At 38.2% G+C, this 16,558-nt stretch overlaps 1 protein-coding gene across 6 annotated transcripts in view; it reads right to left on the bottom strand.

The window, feature by feature from the left end:
• The window catches only part of TBC1D8B (TBC1 domain family member 8B), a 38,710-nt gene that overhangs the window by 3,829 nt on the left and 18,323 nt on the right, over positions 1-16,558 (bottom strand). For 4 of the 6 annotated variants that reach the window (XM_074882276.1, XM_074882277.1, XM_074882278.1 and 1 more), the window contains exons 7-15: positions 14,867-15,031; positions 13,361-13,510; positions 9,856-10,006; positions 8,302-8,516; positions 7,737-7,854; positions 6,745-7,030; positions 4,906-5,035; positions 1,455-1,553; positions 131-199 (exon numbers count right to left, since the gene is read on the bottom strand). In XM_074882276.1, the coding sequence (XP_074738377.1) occupies positions 131-199; positions 1,455-1,553; positions 4,906-5,035; positions 6,745-7,030; positions 7,737-7,854; positions 8,302-8,516; positions 9,856-10,006; positions 13,361-13,510; positions 14,867-15,031 (1,383 nt within the window). Of the gene's footprint in view, positions 1-130; positions 200-1,454; positions 1,554-4,889; positions 5,036-6,744; positions 7,031-7,736; positions 7,855-8,301; positions 8,517-9,855; positions 10,007-13,360; positions 13,511-14,866; positions 15,032-16,558 lie in introns of those variants that run through there. The other 2 variants (XR_012630657.1, XR_012630658.1) reach the window with 2 other exon arrangements.

The following is a 16,558-nucleotide window of genomic DNA, read 5'->3' as shown; positions in this document are numbered from 1 at the left end:
GATTTAAAGCTGACATGTAAAACATATGTTGAATCTAGCTTTTACCTCAATTTGTTAAAACTGTTTCATACCTATAACACAGTCCACCATTAAGATGGGTGCTTGGTAAGTGAGGAAAATGGCACGTTACCTTGAATAACTCATAAAGCTCTTCAAGATCACCAGGACTGAATTTTACATCCTGGGACACAACACGTAGCTGGAACAAAATTAAGAGAAAATTAATTAATGAGCCTTCCCTCCTTGGAATAAGCCTGTAGGATTAAGTTATGGGAGACTTAACCTTAGATTAAAAGACACTGTTTGAATATTCCAGGTTTTGGCATGTTACAATTAGGAGTAAGAACAGAACAACTTCTTAAAAGCAATCAGAAGATTATAGAATCACCAAATGGTTTGGGTTGGAAGGGACCTTTAAAGGTCATCTAGTCCAACCCCCTATTATAGACTGAAAGAAATAATTTCTCCCAAAAAAAGGAAGCTTAAAGCTAGTCACATTACTTGCATACATGGAGCCTACACTATGAAACGCAGGACATAAAACTCAATTATCTATAATGATATAACATATAGCTTCCTTTATAATGGCCAAATGCGTGTTCAATTCTCAACAGTGAAGCTGATTCCTCATTTTTTAAATTTAAGAAAAAAAAATAAATGTTCACAGCTTTTTAAAACAAAGTTAGCTACAAGACCAGGTTCCATCTTCACAGTATATATGTTTTGTAAAATGAAATACAACAGTTATCATCTTAGCACAACCAACAGCATTTAGCATCAGTCGCTACAAGCCACGTTTACTACAGAAAGAAGCACTGCTTGTTAAATAGACTAGTATTGTCATCAGTTATTGGAAATGAGCCACTGAAGAAAACAGGCAAAGGAAGCACCTTGCAACCTCCACCATCATTCAAGAGTCTGAACTTGAAGGATGGTATTGACAGCTGAAGAGGTACCACACCATGCACACACGACTGGACATCCACACACACCCCAAACAAAAAGCAACCCTTGTTGAACACAGTACAATAATCTCTTCAGTGACATTTGGGATTGCTTCCCAAAAGTAAAAATGCAGGTGATTAATTGTTTTACTGTAGCACTGTGCACATTTTACAGCGCTCTATGCCTCTACGAGAAATGATTAACAATTAACAACAGCAGATAGAAATATAGGTCAGCCTGTTCCAATAAATGCAAAGCATCAGAGATATGCCAGCCTTTAGAAGCCTCTGCAATGGTGTTACTTGTAATGAGACCAGAAGGTCATGCTGTGATTCACAGACTGAAAACATCACAGGCAAAACCTCAGTTAACAGACACCCTGCAGACAAGAGGGATTACAGCATATAAAATCATATATTTGGCTTTGGAAAATGTAGCTCTTCTCAGAATTTTCCAAAACGGAACAAATATTACCAGAGGGAAGGGTTTAGCTCTTCCAAGTCACTCACCACATTCTGCTTGGTCGTAGCTTCTAACGTCTGGATCACATAAAGCCTGTTCCTGCAGCGCATGCTCTCAACATCCTCATATTGAATATCGCCGTATCTCTAAGAAGAAAAGCATTGTTCCATTAAATCAACTGTTGCTACACACATCTAAGCAGATATTTTTGTCTTTCTTGCATCTAAGCACAATACAAGTATGGACACAAAGGAAGACTCCAAAAACTCTCAGCAAAAAATCATTTATTAGAGCACTAACATTCCCCCTAAACAGTGTGACTTTTAAAAGGGCAGGTGTTTTAAAGAGTGATGGAGAAAGAAGAAACTGGAGCAGTTCACTGTGTGGGAAGACAAACGAAGGGATTTTACTGTGTGTCAGCTCTATATCCAACTCTGCTATCACACAGTGACTACTACTGCAGGGTAGCAGAGTCTAAGATACGCCTGTTGTTAGGTGTCGAAGTTCACTCTAGTGAACTTCAGAAATCAGCTGAAGTAATTTCTGAACTGTTCTTAGCTACCTCTGGAATTTCTGAAGGACAGGGAAGGTGTCTGAGCATTGGAGTAGAATAAATATATTTACCTTTAAAGAAAAGCAGGATAGTGGGCAAAAACTAGAACTAAATTCCCAGAGAAATCATGGAACAAATTATTAAACAAGTAAAATCTAAATAGAAACAGATATGATAAATCAAAACAGGTCAACATTCTTTATCACGATCATGTCAAATTAATTTAATTTCCTCCTATGAGGAAATTCAGTCTAGTTTGTAGAACTGAAACGGCGGATATGATACATCTTTACTTCTGTAAGGTTTTTGACACTGCAGCCACACATGCAACCGGGAAGACATGGCCTAACCACGATCACCATGCACCATGTGCACAACTGGTTCTAATAACAAACTCTGAGGACAATTGAGGGATAAATGATCAAATTAGGCAGGACTTTCAGAAGTTTTTCCGCAGTGCGTTTTGTTCCCATTTTCAGTAATGTACTTTAAACTAGGTATTAAAAACTGCACCACAGTCATAAAGAGTCCAAGCACATGAGCTCTGAGGAAAGGTTAAAGGAACTGGTTGTGTTGAATCTAGAAAAGAAAAGATCACAGTTCAAAGGGTAAATGATGAACAACAACCTAATAGCAACAAGGAATTGCAGAGAAAACTGCAATTGCCTATCCTCAACAGTGCTTTATGAGCATCCAAGAGGAACTAGACTGGATATTTTCTGACAATGACAGAGAAACCCTACAATAGGCTAAAGTATTTGCAGATTTTCTTTTTAACAACATTAGACATTTTTCAAGGAGGTATGCTGGACAGGGAGCTGAACTAGATGACCTGTGCAGTTCTCTTCCAGAACTGTATTTCTATGTTCCTGTGAAGGCCACGACCAGCCTAGTTCTGACTTGGAACAAAGAGGAAGCAGAGAGAAATTGCATCTCTGAATCATAACTCATTCACTGGTCTGGCTTCTGGGCACTGGTATTGTGCAACGGCCTCAGCAACAATATAAACAAGATGTATAATCCAATTCTGAATTAGTGTGATGTGATAAAATGTAACACGTTCTTCCATTCTCTAGTTAAACGTGACTTCTTCGTACCTGATTAGACGGCCAAAGAATGAGTCTGGCATTTGTGCCTGAGTCATAAAGGCACGAAACTGAACATCATTTTAAAATTCAACTCCATATCTTTTCACTTAATCTCACTTATCTTGTGAACACCCATGCGAAGCAACAGCATCACAAAGAACATCTCTGTTCACTTATTCATGATTTGTAACTAGATCTATCTGCAGAATGACAACTTCCCATTGCAGCAATCGTCCCATTTTGAAATTTGTTTTATTTCCACAGTGATACGAAAATAAAACCCTTCAGCAGAACAGAATTGTGTTGAAACTGTCTGGTCAAAATGGGAACCAGGAAATTGACTCTCACTTTGTATCAGCAGTTCTCAAACACGGGGTTGTGACACTTATCAGCACTGAAGAAATTCAGTTTCGACTGAAGAAAAAAATTTGCATCCAGAAAACAGGTTATGAGATAGAAATGGGGATACGGGCCTAGGAACAGGGCTGCCAACTTGCAAGTGGGAGATTCAGGTTCAAGGATCTGCCCAAATCAATGTTCAAAAGCCATACCATGGCAGAGGCTATTGCTTTGCTCCAGGCACCTGCCTGCAAAGCCAGGGGAAGAAGAAAGGGAGTTTCTTTTGGTTTGTCTTTCAGTAATGATTCCATCTCTGGGAAAGCTTCAGCTTACACTTCAGAATGCAATATAGAGCACTTCATTATTTATCATCTCTGTTCTTTATTCTGCAAATATTCATCCTCACTGTGAGATCTCACCATGACAAGACGCATAATAGTTTGCAACTATTCTTACAAGAATCTTAAAGTGTTCTACAAGCATGACTCTTCAGTATAACATCTTGTGAAACAATACTGATAGCCCAACGTTATAAAGACACTGCAAGAAAACTTACATTTCTGACTCTTGTCTTTGTTCAGCCCACTAAAGGCAAAGCCCTCTTCTCAGTAAAAATCAAAAGAGACAGTTCTAAATTACACAAATTACAGCTAGTTAATCTTTTCTGAGTCGAGGCCAGGGCATTTTTCCAAAAGAGATGTATTGGGGATCTTTCACTAGAAACATATGACTGAGAATCAGTAAAGTAAAAAAAAAAAAAAAAAAAAGTATCACATAGCTTAAAATAACTAGCTAATAGAAAAACCAAAATGTGAACAAATCTTTTCTCTCAACTTGCCTTTCACTTCAGGTGGGCTGAGCAGAAACCTATCTACAAATGGATTAATACCATGATACAAATCATGCCAATGAAGGAAATGCCTCATGAAAATCTGAGAACAAAAGTTAGAAGGAGAATCTAGACCTATTTCCTCCGCAGTGCAGAGCTGCAAAGTTAGACACTGCAGAAATCAAACTTGCAAATTGGAAGAAAGTGCTAAAAGATCATAACTAGTCTTTCTCACCCAACACATCTCTAAACAGTCATTAAACCCATACAATGAACTACTCAAGTACACAGTTTCCTGCACAGGTTGTTATGAAATGTTACTGCAATGTGCAGTAATAAGTCTCAAATTAGTAAATGCAAGAACCATTTCTGCTGTACTTTGTCATTTAGTTGACATATTAAAAAAGTAAATGAGGGATGGCAGTACATGACCTATGATGGAACAGCACTCAGGACAGCCCAGCAAGCACTTCCAGGCAGTTAAAAAACCAAACCAATACAAAAACAAACCTATGCCATAACCTGTAAGGTTTTCAGTGAGGCTCAACAAAATACAGAGCCCAGTTTCTAGACAAAATTAGGCAGATTTTCTACTCTGGTTTGTACAATGCAGCTGCACTATTTTTAAGGTAGCCCATGCAATGTAAACACTGCATGGTATGTGAAAACATACCCACAAGAACACATACTTCATTCGACTCTCGGATCAGATCAGTAATGTCCACTTTTGGATGGTCACTCTTTGTATCGCTGAGGCTGGAGCCCTGCTGCACAGCTGGAGGCAAAGGACTGTCTTTGTTAGTGACACTGTCAAAAAATCTGCACAAAGCAAACACACGAGAAATCAGTAGGAACCAGTTTATCACAACAGAACAATAACATTAGCAACTACTGAATAAAAAGTGCGCAGAGAATGGGAAATAGCAAAGAATATCAGCATGAGTAGCACAAATATGCTGTAATAGTAACAAAGATAAACAAATGTGGGAACCACCTATCCAGAGAAGGTTGTAGAGCTTCTAGCCTTGGGATTTTTTTAAGACCCAGCTAGACAATACCATGGTTGATGTGATCTAGTGCTAGCAGTAATCCTCTTTTGAGTGGGAAGTTAGACTAGAGACTTGCCAAGGTCCCTTCCACTCAGCATTTCCCTGGTCCTCTAATCCACCTAGTAAGGTTGTACTACATAACTGGGAGAGAGGAAAAGAGGCTTGTCCTGAACTGTGACTGAGGCAGTCTTAATTCCCTCAGATGCATAAATCAAGACATGCCTGATCTGCACCTATTCATCATACCTACATAACCAACTTAAACAGATCCATTATGGAGGCTGGCCAATTCCTTTGCCAGCATCGAGGAAGACATATCTGCAGACTGATAGCTTCCTTTTTCTTGAGAAGAGGCAAACTACTGTAATCATTTTTTCAATAGACCAGCATGCTGCAGGCTGGATTAACTGTGCAACATAAGTATTACAGCCAGATAAAATGTTGAAAGCAAAAGTTCAAAAGGAGTTCATAATAATAATCAAAATCTTGGGTGTCAAGTAGAAACAGCAGTTTGTTATTAATTATTAAATTAAATCAATTAATGAATTTAAAATTTCATTACACTTCTAGATTTTAAATTTTAATATATTTAAACTGGGTGAATATGCTCTTACTGTTAGGTTTTTTTAAGTGTTAGTATTTAAATGAGTACAGCTAGGTTTTACAATAAATACCAGGCTGCATGGTCTCTTATAATAAAAATTACATTTTCCTCACTAATTCTGTAGCTCCTACCCTATTCAAACATGCAACACTTGAAAGTCTCACTAAAAGGAAATTCTTATTATCAGTTCTTAATAGTCATAACTTGGTACTCCTATAGCACAGTCACTTTGTTGTTTTAGTACCCACAATACACAAACACAGCAACAACAGAATTTAGGTAGGTAGTGAAGCAAAAACCGTGCAAGTTTTGCTTGCAGTACATCAATTTAAGATGCATTTTATGTTGAATATTTGAATTTATTCTTCAAATGCTAATATAGAACAAACATCTCGTCATGATTGTCCTCATCGGTTTTTTTTTTTTTTTGGACTTATTTCAATTTTAAGACCTTAGCAACAGAGGAGCCAGAAGCCTTTTAAACTACAAGAACAAGCTGTAGAATATGTTGTCAGTAAGTTAATGCCCAAACAGTTTGGAACAGTCTTAGTGTGCTCTAGATTACCCCATGATTGAGGAAAGCCACCTCCTATAAGTGATATAAATTCCAGGCAAAAAACACACTGCTTTTACTTTAAAATACAAAAAATGGCAATGCTTTTAGAAGAACTTTATTGGAGGATGGGATTTTCAGAGGATCCAGGCACACTTTACAGCCACCCCTTCCAGAATTTCAGCCTCAGGTGAACACTTGATTCCTCTGAAGCCTTTGGAAGTCTTGACCAAATGTCTTCCCAGCTGCCCCAAAATTACTTATCTACTTGTAATTATAGTAGCTGCTACGCAGCCCCTAAGAATAACAGTTACACTGATACCTGTTGAGAACAGTGACTGCTTCTGCATCATCCTTACAAGTCAGCAACTTCTCCATGTTGTATTCCAGCACTGCGAGACCCAGCTGCAAGATTGCCTTTATTCCATCATAGAAGAAACAGTCCACCACATTGACTGCACTTTCAATAGGCAGCACGCTGATAAAAAGGGTAAGGAACCAGGAGAGAGAGACCGAGGAGAAAAAAGTCATGTCCGACATGTGGTCTGTCAACTGAGGCAGATGAACTCTGATGAGCTCCTCAAACACTGCCTGATCTACCAAGGCACCTGCAGGGAAAGGATAACAAAACCACCACCCAAATCTTAATACAGAGAAGCATACTTTTCTCAGAGCATCGGCCAGAAATAAAGCCCCTGTCCTAATGCAACTTTGTCCTAAAAGCAAACACAGGCCTAGCTGCATGGAACACAGGCTTCGTTCCCTGTGCTGGAAGCTACGTACTCTATGCAATCGTCCAGAGCCTTGCTGCAGGCTGTAAAGTGTGTTAGCACTTTTGGGGGTGTGTGGCTACTTCCAGTGATTCTCCTGTCAGCCAATACACCCTTCTCTGCAATTAGAGAGAAACTTCACATCCAATTTTCCTCTAGCATATACACCTGCAAGTACTGAGTATGAGATCAAAGACTAAATCTGGACCTGGAGTAACTCTTTTTCCTTTATTTAAGCTGGCTAAGTTTCAAATAAGTAGTATGAATTGCAGTTATAATTCCAAAAGAACAATATAATAGTCTAACTGGCTACTTCCTGAGTAGTTATGCCTAGAGTAATGACAATATCTAAAAACATATCCACTCCTGCTCAAGAAGGAGCCTTGGGACACTCTCTGTAACTTCCACTTTCTACTGCAAGTACTGAAACAAATGCAACAGTTTCTCTCCACTGTTCCACCTTCCGCTCACTCCTTACATTTGTTCTTAAAGAATGATCATTTACATTCAATTCTAGATAGATAAAAAGACAGACGGATGTTACCAATGATTCGACGATTAAAATAATCGGGTAGCATCCTTTCACACACAGCAACCAAAAGCCAGAATGCTTCCTCCTCTTTAGCATAGAGCAGAAGTACTGATGTCAAAATATTCATTGCCTGTAACATTTAAACAGGAAAAGAAGCATTTATGAGGAAAGATGGTGAAAACACAACTGTTGTCATTTGTTAAAATTTGTATTCTGAAAGCACTTTACAGCACGTTTTTAGAGTGCTGGGATAACCTACAGCTGTATCCAGTGTAAGACTTTTACCTCTGTATTATTAAATACAGAGCATAGTATTCAAACTACTTAAAATATTTTTAAGTGCTAAAAATATAGTAAGAATGCAAAGGCACATATGAAGTGGACATGACAGCATTTATCAATAAATTCAAGTACAATGTAAAAACTCATGTTACACAGTCGGATGAAATAAAGTAAGTGAACCACTGAGCAAGAAACCATTACATATTTATGTGATTGATTTTATAAGGTGCCACTATACTGCCATCGTGAGCTAATATTTAGACAACCAACACTAAGAGTCTCAAAACTGTTGTACCTGACAATATCCAATTTGGGGATTCCTGTACGCATAAGCTGTAAGAACTCTCCTGAGTGCAGAAATTCCCGTGTCACTTTGAAAAGCAGGATGCTCAGGTAAGGAGCGACGTAAATCTCGTTCAATTTCATCAGTAGCTAAAGTGCAGGTTCCTAAGGACTTTTCCACCAACTCAGTGTAATAACCAGGGTTGGACGCCATGACATTTACAGCACCTGCCAATACATTGTATTGCATAGTATTAGAGGACAACAGTCAAGTATCTACATGATTGTCTGTAATTTGTATAAAAATTTTTGGTGTCTACTGAGGTACCTCATGAATCTCCAGATGTTACTGCAGTAATGTATCAGACTAATTCTACTGAAATTAATGGACTTACTCTGAAATGAAAACAGAAAAGCAAACTAAAATAAGGCTTGGAGGAAATCTAAGTCACTTTCCATTATAAAGTTGATTTTTACTTTTTTGTTGCATTGGGGGCAGGGGAAGCTTCCTTTTACCTACAGTTTTGCCCAAGTTTTCTGGCAAACACAATACCTTTCCACATGTAGAGCTGGGAACAGATTAGAAAAAACTAGGCAAAGGACTGATATTTACCTAATTAATTCCATAACTTTTATGTCAACACCTTCCAAGACAGAGATATCAGTCTGGTATAGCAGAAGCGTAAATGCCCATGTAAAACTCAAAGAACACTAGTAAAGATAAATCCATGTTCACATGTCCTCAAAGGAACTACCATACAGTAGGCTGAATAAAGAGTATAAAATGCATTTGTTACAATAAACAGATCTTCTGGAAGAGCAGAAAGCTCTACCCAGGGGAACACAGTGAGTACAGCCAGTGGAAAAGGTCCTGGGTGGCTCCTCAAAATCTGCAACTCGTTTTCTGAATCTGACACAGGCTTCCTGTTGACCCCACTCAAGTCAGCGGCTGCTGCTTTTCTAAGTGTTTCAGTGAATAGAAATAGAAAGCACAGAGGTGCTGTAAAGCAGTATCTTAAATCCCTGGGCCCCCATTTCCTCAAGTTAAGTCCTCTGATACAGGTGCGTTCTACAGAAGAAAGCCACAAAAGCACACTCGGAGCTTTGGAAAGAGATTCCATGTGTGTAAGAAAATCCACAATTCCTGTACATCTCACTCTTTAAACCAAGCAACAGCACATAGCAAAGAGCTGCCAATAACTGGGGCCAAATTCTCTTTTTTTTGTGTCTGGTAATGCTATCCTCTCAGAAAGCTTAAATCAAAACGACTGAAACACAGGCTCACAAACATACTTTCCTTTTAGCAAGTAAAGAATGGAACAGCATGTATTCATATTGCTATTTTTCAATTAAGCTTGTTGTAAAAGAAGCAGATGCAGGTTTAGTTTGAATCAATGCAAAACAAAATAATAGACAAAGTTATCATTTTAAAGTGTCTTTCCTCAGAAAAATTTACATAAATTGCCAAAGGTAAGAGCATTTTTTGTCAGACTATGTTCAGTCAGTAACTAGAACATCCATACAGTAGAGTTCACAAAATGGATCAATTATACTTGCTACGCAATACCTGAGAAGAGTAGCCAGAGCTCTCCTCTTAATGCCTCTGGGATCCCTCTTACAACGAGGTCTCGAGTCTTCTTTGTTCGAAACATACTGACACCATGTCCTCGCTCGACAAAGAGGATGTTCCAGGACTGTTCTTTCATTTTTTCTTTCAACTATGAAAAGCAGAAGACAAGCATTAAGTATACTGGAAGATTTTCCTCAGGTTTCAGAGAACAGAACCAAATTTTGCTCTCAGTTATATTCATATAAATTGTAAATGACAACATTGGCGTCTGTATTGATATGTGAAATGGGTGCTGATGCAAATCAGAGCAAAATCTAACCTGTGCATAGTATCAGTTTGGCATACAATGCAATCTCCTACATGACCTACTATTCTTTAAAGTATATTATTACAAGAATGTCTATACCAGATCAGACAAAAGGTAAAGAAATCTAATCCAGTATCCCATCTGACAGAAACACGTGCCACAGGACAGTAAGGTCAAGCAAACACCTGCAAAATCCTCCTCCATCCTCCAGCAAATAGAAGCGCAGGCACCTCCTCAGCAGAGACAATCTCTGAATTTAACAACAACAGCATATTTTTCCCTGCAAATTGCTTTCTGAACTCAGACAAACCTGCCGCCTTCTAACTTCACTTGAAGCCCCCTTGTTGCTGTATTAAGACAGCCAACAATCACTCCCTTTCACCTTTTTCAAGCCACTTCTAAAATCAACTATTTCTTTACATCCTACTTGAGAATGATTCCAACCCATAAACGGCAATAACTGTATGCAGGGTGGATTTTCATTTTCAGAGAATCATATAATGCTTTGGGTTGGAAGGGACCTTAAAGCTCACCTAGTTCCAACCCCCCTGCCATGGGCAGGGACACCTTCCACTAGCCCAGGTTGCTCAAAGCCCCGTCCAACCTGGCCTTGAACACTGCCAGGGAGGTGGCAGCCACAGCTTCTCTGGGCAACCTGTGCCAGTGTCTCACCACCCTCACAGGGAAGAATTTCTTCCTTATATCTAATCTAGATCTACCCTCTTTCAGTTTAAAACCATTACCCCCCATCCTATCCCTACACCCCCTGATCAAGAGTCCCTCTCCAGCTTTCCTGCAGCCCCCTTTAAGTACAGGAAGGCCGCTATAAGGTCTCCCCAGAGCCTTCTCTTCTCCAGGCTGAACAACCCCAACTCTCTCAGCTTGTTATTATAAAATACATTTTCTTTTCAGCAAGTAAAGAGGCTTTGCTGAAACTGATTGTCCCCTGAAACAGCATGTATTCTATCATTATTTTAAATCAAGTCATCACCATCTATTTATTATGTTTTATTGTTCACTATTCAGCTAAACTTTTTTTTTTTTTTTTTTAAATCAATAGGTAGACAGCCCCATTTTTTACCTCTGGATTGAACCATTTGCAGCTTTGGCATCACATCAACAAAAACTACATAATTATCAAAGGACCACAAAGTACTAGAGATTTAAAGGGAGTGAATGAACAGTGATAAAGCAGCAAGACAGCTAACCAGTGCGAGGTGCAACTGTGCAGACAAATTCTGCCATCATAGTTCTCCTGCGGCATGCCAAAAATGCACTGCCAGCATAATGGATAAGAAAATTCAACATTTTATATAATTCCTATGGCAAAAACTTAGAGGTACATTAAAACTCCCTCTTGGAAATAGCTGAAGAAGAATCTTGCATGTAAACATATATATATATATGTATGACACATACATACAAACAAATCTGCCTGTTGTAACTTGAGCCAATTTTAAAGTGTCCCATTTTTGTTGCTGCTTTGTGATAAACAGCATAATGTTTCCTTGGTAAAGGGTAAATCAATAGAAGGAGGGTGAAGAGAAGGTTCAGATTGCTTATGTATGGTGGCAGGTTTCTCTGTGCTAATTTGAGAGCTCTACCAAACAAACTATGAGAAAAAGTACTTGGCCATGATGGTGAAACGAAACCAAGCAACGATTACTTGCAAAGGCAACTCACTGTCACAGACACATGTTTAATTACTCTGATAAATTAACATATTTCAATCTCAACATGTTCTTTGTAACAGCAATAAAAATGTACTAACTCTGTTACAGATTAAATAATATCCCACAAACTCAACAGGCATAACAGGTTGCTTCCTTTTTTTGATTCATCATGCTTTGTTGCATTATATCAGTTGACAGATTTGGAACAGAATGCCTAAAAACGGTGGAAAGCACACAGAGGGATGGCATGACATCAGTGTCCTTATTCTCCCACAGTTTCCCAATCTTTTCTCAGTTTATTTACATAAGCTCCAAATAGCACTAGGAGAGAATCAATAATCAGGAAAATTTGCAGGAGAATGAAGCTGGATTAAGGAGGGGAACTAATAGCTTAAAACACTTATGCCTATATAAATTTTACATTTAATCAAGTATTTATCAATCAGATAGAACATTTTTACAAACTAGCAATTTCTGTCAACACAGAAGATAAGAGTATATGCATCTGAACTTCAGTAGGACAGCCACATAAGTAAAACCTGCTTCACAAAATGGAAACCGGCAAAAATTTCCTATTCAGACAAAATTGAAGTTACAGGCATTTTGCCTGCAGAGTAGGAGGTGGAGACAATAGAAACAGTGAAATAGATCCTTTGTAAAGTACAAGGTTACTAATAAACTATTGAGTATGAACCTAAAATGCAATTCAATTTCTCTGAAGCAAAGCAACCGATGATCAGGCACTCCAACTCACGAGGCTCCAGGGCTGAGAGAGGGTGAACATTGCTGCTACGTTTTCTGTACACGCAGCAGAAAGATTTAACACTGTTAAAGCAATTAAAGGTGCCTGAAGGAAAAGTAGATTTTGTCCACTTTCGTTCAACATACCATAAAAAGCAGAACTTAAAATCTGGATTCCCTTTTCTCCTGACCAAAGGGTGTTTATTTTCTGATAGTTCTAATATCAGAATTCCGTATCTTAATTTACTTGGTTCTGCTGAAAGACTTAACTTTAAAATAAAACCTTTCTGTCGCCTTGCACACACTATGGAGAAGCAAAAATAGGATGTCCTACTGCAAAAACAATAAAGAAACATTGTCCAGAGCATAACTTTGTTAGACAGAAGTGCAAAAGAATGAAGCAAAGAAGAAATGAAGTCAATTTCTTGATAACATTCTCCTTGCCTCCAAAGAGTTTGTAGTGACTTTGTATCTTGACAATTCAGATAGATATGAAACACTATCACTATCACAAAATAAACAGCCAACTCTTCCCTGAGGAGTGGAAGAGCAGGAGGTATTAGTTCCACGAAGATAAGGCGTATCATTATTAAACAAGATAAGCAGAAAATTGAACGGAGCCACGAAGAAGCACCCTGTGGACTCCAAATACAGAAAATGCAGATGAAAGAAGATTGGCGAAGCCCCAAAGGAAATCAGCAGCCTTGCTGGAATACATTTTGAATACACTTCAGTCCTTTCCAATTAGATTCCAAAAACTGTTAGCCATTCTATCCCTTACCATTTTAGAGTCTAGATTCTCAGCATCCTGAGGATGGTAGACAGTCATTAGGGCTTCTGTACCGACAGTTTTGCTGTTATCTCTCTGACCCATCTTTGACGGTCCCGCATCAAAATCCTTTGGACTGTCAGAGGTAGAACTAGCTGCAACCTTGAAAAAAAATTTAACAGTGCTAGTTATAAATGCCAAACAATCCTTCGAGAAGTAGCACTGATACCAGAAACCGTTTTGCTTCTAGAGCATCATTATTTATTATATTAAGTTACAGGTACCAGATACAGACTTCCAAAATAAATTAAAACCAGCAATCCCTGCTCTTCACAGTTGGGCTTTCAGGAGGCTGCACTTGAAAAAAAAAAAAAAAATCTCTACAGCCAAAAACTTAATTATGAAAGGACAAATATTCATAATGAGAACTGTAATAGATAGGGAGGCCTGACCATCCGTCACCACTGAATTCATAAGAAAAACATTCATTTAAATAGAGCCATATACTGAACTATACAGAAATGCCAAGAGCATTTAAAAACCAGCATTAGAACCTGGATTGTTTTTCAAAACCTGATGGAAAACAAAATAAAAGAACCCAAACCAGAATGCATTCACAGTAACACCATTGTTTAACACATTCTCTTTCATATGGGCACAGTTATTTATTTTTCCACACCTTAAAACCAGAGGGACATGACTTAGCCTGGTATGCCAAAATAATGCAGATATAACCTGAAATAAGGTAATATAAAAGGGAACGAACACCCCTGAGCAGCAGACCATAACACTCAGGTCTCCCACAATTGTACTAGTTTGTACACTGTGCTGTACCTTATCAGCTGAGCATTTCTGCTGATATCAAACTATCTTGCTTTTATTTCTCATTTTTGCTTTTTAAACCTTAAGAATTAAAATTTCAAGATTTTGCTGATATACTAATTATTGTCTACCAAAAGGCATTTATTTGTACACTTCTCCACTCTTACAACTGTCACTTTAGAGGCTACTCCAGCTGATTCTATTTAAATTTTTTTCAGGGGAAAATCTTCACAGAAAAGATACAGCAACTATAATAAGCAATGCTTGTTAGGGCTGTTTTGTCATTGCTTTCTTATTTCTCATGCATGAAACTACACATACAGACTTCTTCACATCTAGAAACAACCTTATAATCATTCTATCAACTTTCCAAGTCAAATCGTCAGCTGGCAAGAAGTGACACAGCTACACATAATTTTACATCACACTGGTGGACTTTTGTTTTAATGTGAAAGGTCTGAAGGCAAGAGATGGGAACTTGATCTTTTTAAAGAGAAAAAACATAGATTTAGACAACTTGAAATCTAGAGGTACAGCAGACATTGTTACCCATCTTGTATCCAGATTCAGGCTCAAATATAAATGTATTGCATTACACAGCAAAACACTGACAACGATACGTAAACTCTTAGTAAGACTACACAAACTTATTCCTAGGAACAGGTAGTAAGAAACTAGAATTAGCAGAGCAGTTACCTCAGTATTTATGTGTTGTGGACTTGAAGTTGCATTGCATTTCATTCTGAGCTTTGCCACAAGCTGTTCGAAATCTCTAACCTCCGTGAAACGAAAAGCTGTTTTGCCTTTGGTACTAATGCTGACTCCTCTGTTGGCTGCATCCCCCTTATCCACCCCTATGACCTACAGAAGCAAGGATACAGAAATTAGGCAACAAATTTTACTAGCTTATTTCTGAAAGAGAAAACCTGTTAAAAATACATGTGTAGGTGAGTAGTATGAAGCACCACATAAGCAGAATCAGTAACACAAGTAACAAACTCATTACTTTTAAAGCTCAGTGGTCTGGAGCTATTTTAGCACAAGGTAATAAGTATTATGCAATAGATTTTCAACAGAGTACCAAAAATCTTTGGAAAGGTTTTCCCAGCTGCAAGCACTGAGCTTATTTGAAAGTCTTGCCACCTCCTACCTGCTGAAGCTGTTACTTTTTTTCTTACCATATGAAAGCAGACACAACATGGCTTTTGCAAGTAATCAAATGAAACAAGTTTCACAAGAATGAATTTCCACTGAGAATACCCTTTCAAAGACAGCTGTCATATCACATGGCAGCTGGAGCTGATTTTAATTGCTGTGATGGAACAGTTACAGATTAGAGAAGTTAATAATGCACTTTAATAATGCACATACAAGTGAGACAATCATGAATAGCTAGACGGACTGCCATTGCTGACGCTTTTACATTGTTACAGGTGAAGAATGAAAGAGCACTTAACTCTGCAGTACTGTAGAACAAATAGTGAGGGCCTGACAACCCACAAGAATATATTTAGAGTCAGCTCCTTTAAACAGCCTCTTCTTGTTTTTCACAGGTTGTGGAAGTCTCTATTGTTTGCAGGACTATTTATAGAGGATCATATAAAATGCTTTACCTGGGTGGGGAACACCGAGTGTATTGCTGAAATTATCTCAGCTCACCCCCCCTCTGTCAGGTGTTTTATGTCAGGCCATAGGTACACAGGATATATAGAGCAATTACAGAACCTGGTTAATTTTGAGGCTGTTGTAAAATATGTCTAGGTGCTGACAAAAAGCTTTTAACACTGGAAGACTAAACTGTGGCAATGTCCCAGATCACGGGAAGTCAAGAGAGGAATGGAGAAGGGTTTGTTTTATCAGAAGTTACTCCACAGTCTAGCTATAGTACTCTATAGATATATGAATGCTGTGTCCCTTGCAATACAGTCCTTATTTGGTGTGTTGAGACTATCAGCTGTAATGGCATCAATACTTGTTCACTGATGACCGTCAATGGAATTTCCTGACTTTTGAACAGACAGCACTGCTCAACTGCTGCAAAAAGAATTGCACTACTTAGCTAAGAAACACTGCAGAGCGATTACTAATCTTCAAGATGCTCTACACTCTCTAATTCTTTACTTTTTATCTTGAGAATCTGTCATGAACTCAACTTCAAGAATTAAGCATTAGCTTTTTCATTTTAAAAAAGTATTAAAAAATCTGTATTCTGCACCCAGCTACAGAAATCAGAGCAAACAGAAAAAGGGAAAGAGGATACAGGGAACAAAGCTGAAACATGAAAGCAGTTCTATAAACCTACAAACAGAATTCCTACATGTGGTATCCACGGTAGGAAAAAATACATAACATTGAGTAAAGTAAGCAGATTCTAATGAAAATTTGCTA

This window comes from Strix uralensis, chromosome 13 (genome assembly GCF_047716275.1).
Source record: "Strix uralensis isolate ZFMK-TIS-50842 chromosome 13, bStrUra1, whole genome shotgun sequence".
In the NCBI taxonomy this organism is placed as follows: Eukaryota; Metazoa; Chordata; class Aves; order Strigiformes; family Strigidae; genus Strix; species Strix uralensis.
The sequence above is the reverse complement of the archived record's forward strand: the minus strand, read 5'-3'. Positions and strand labels throughout refer to the sequence as shown.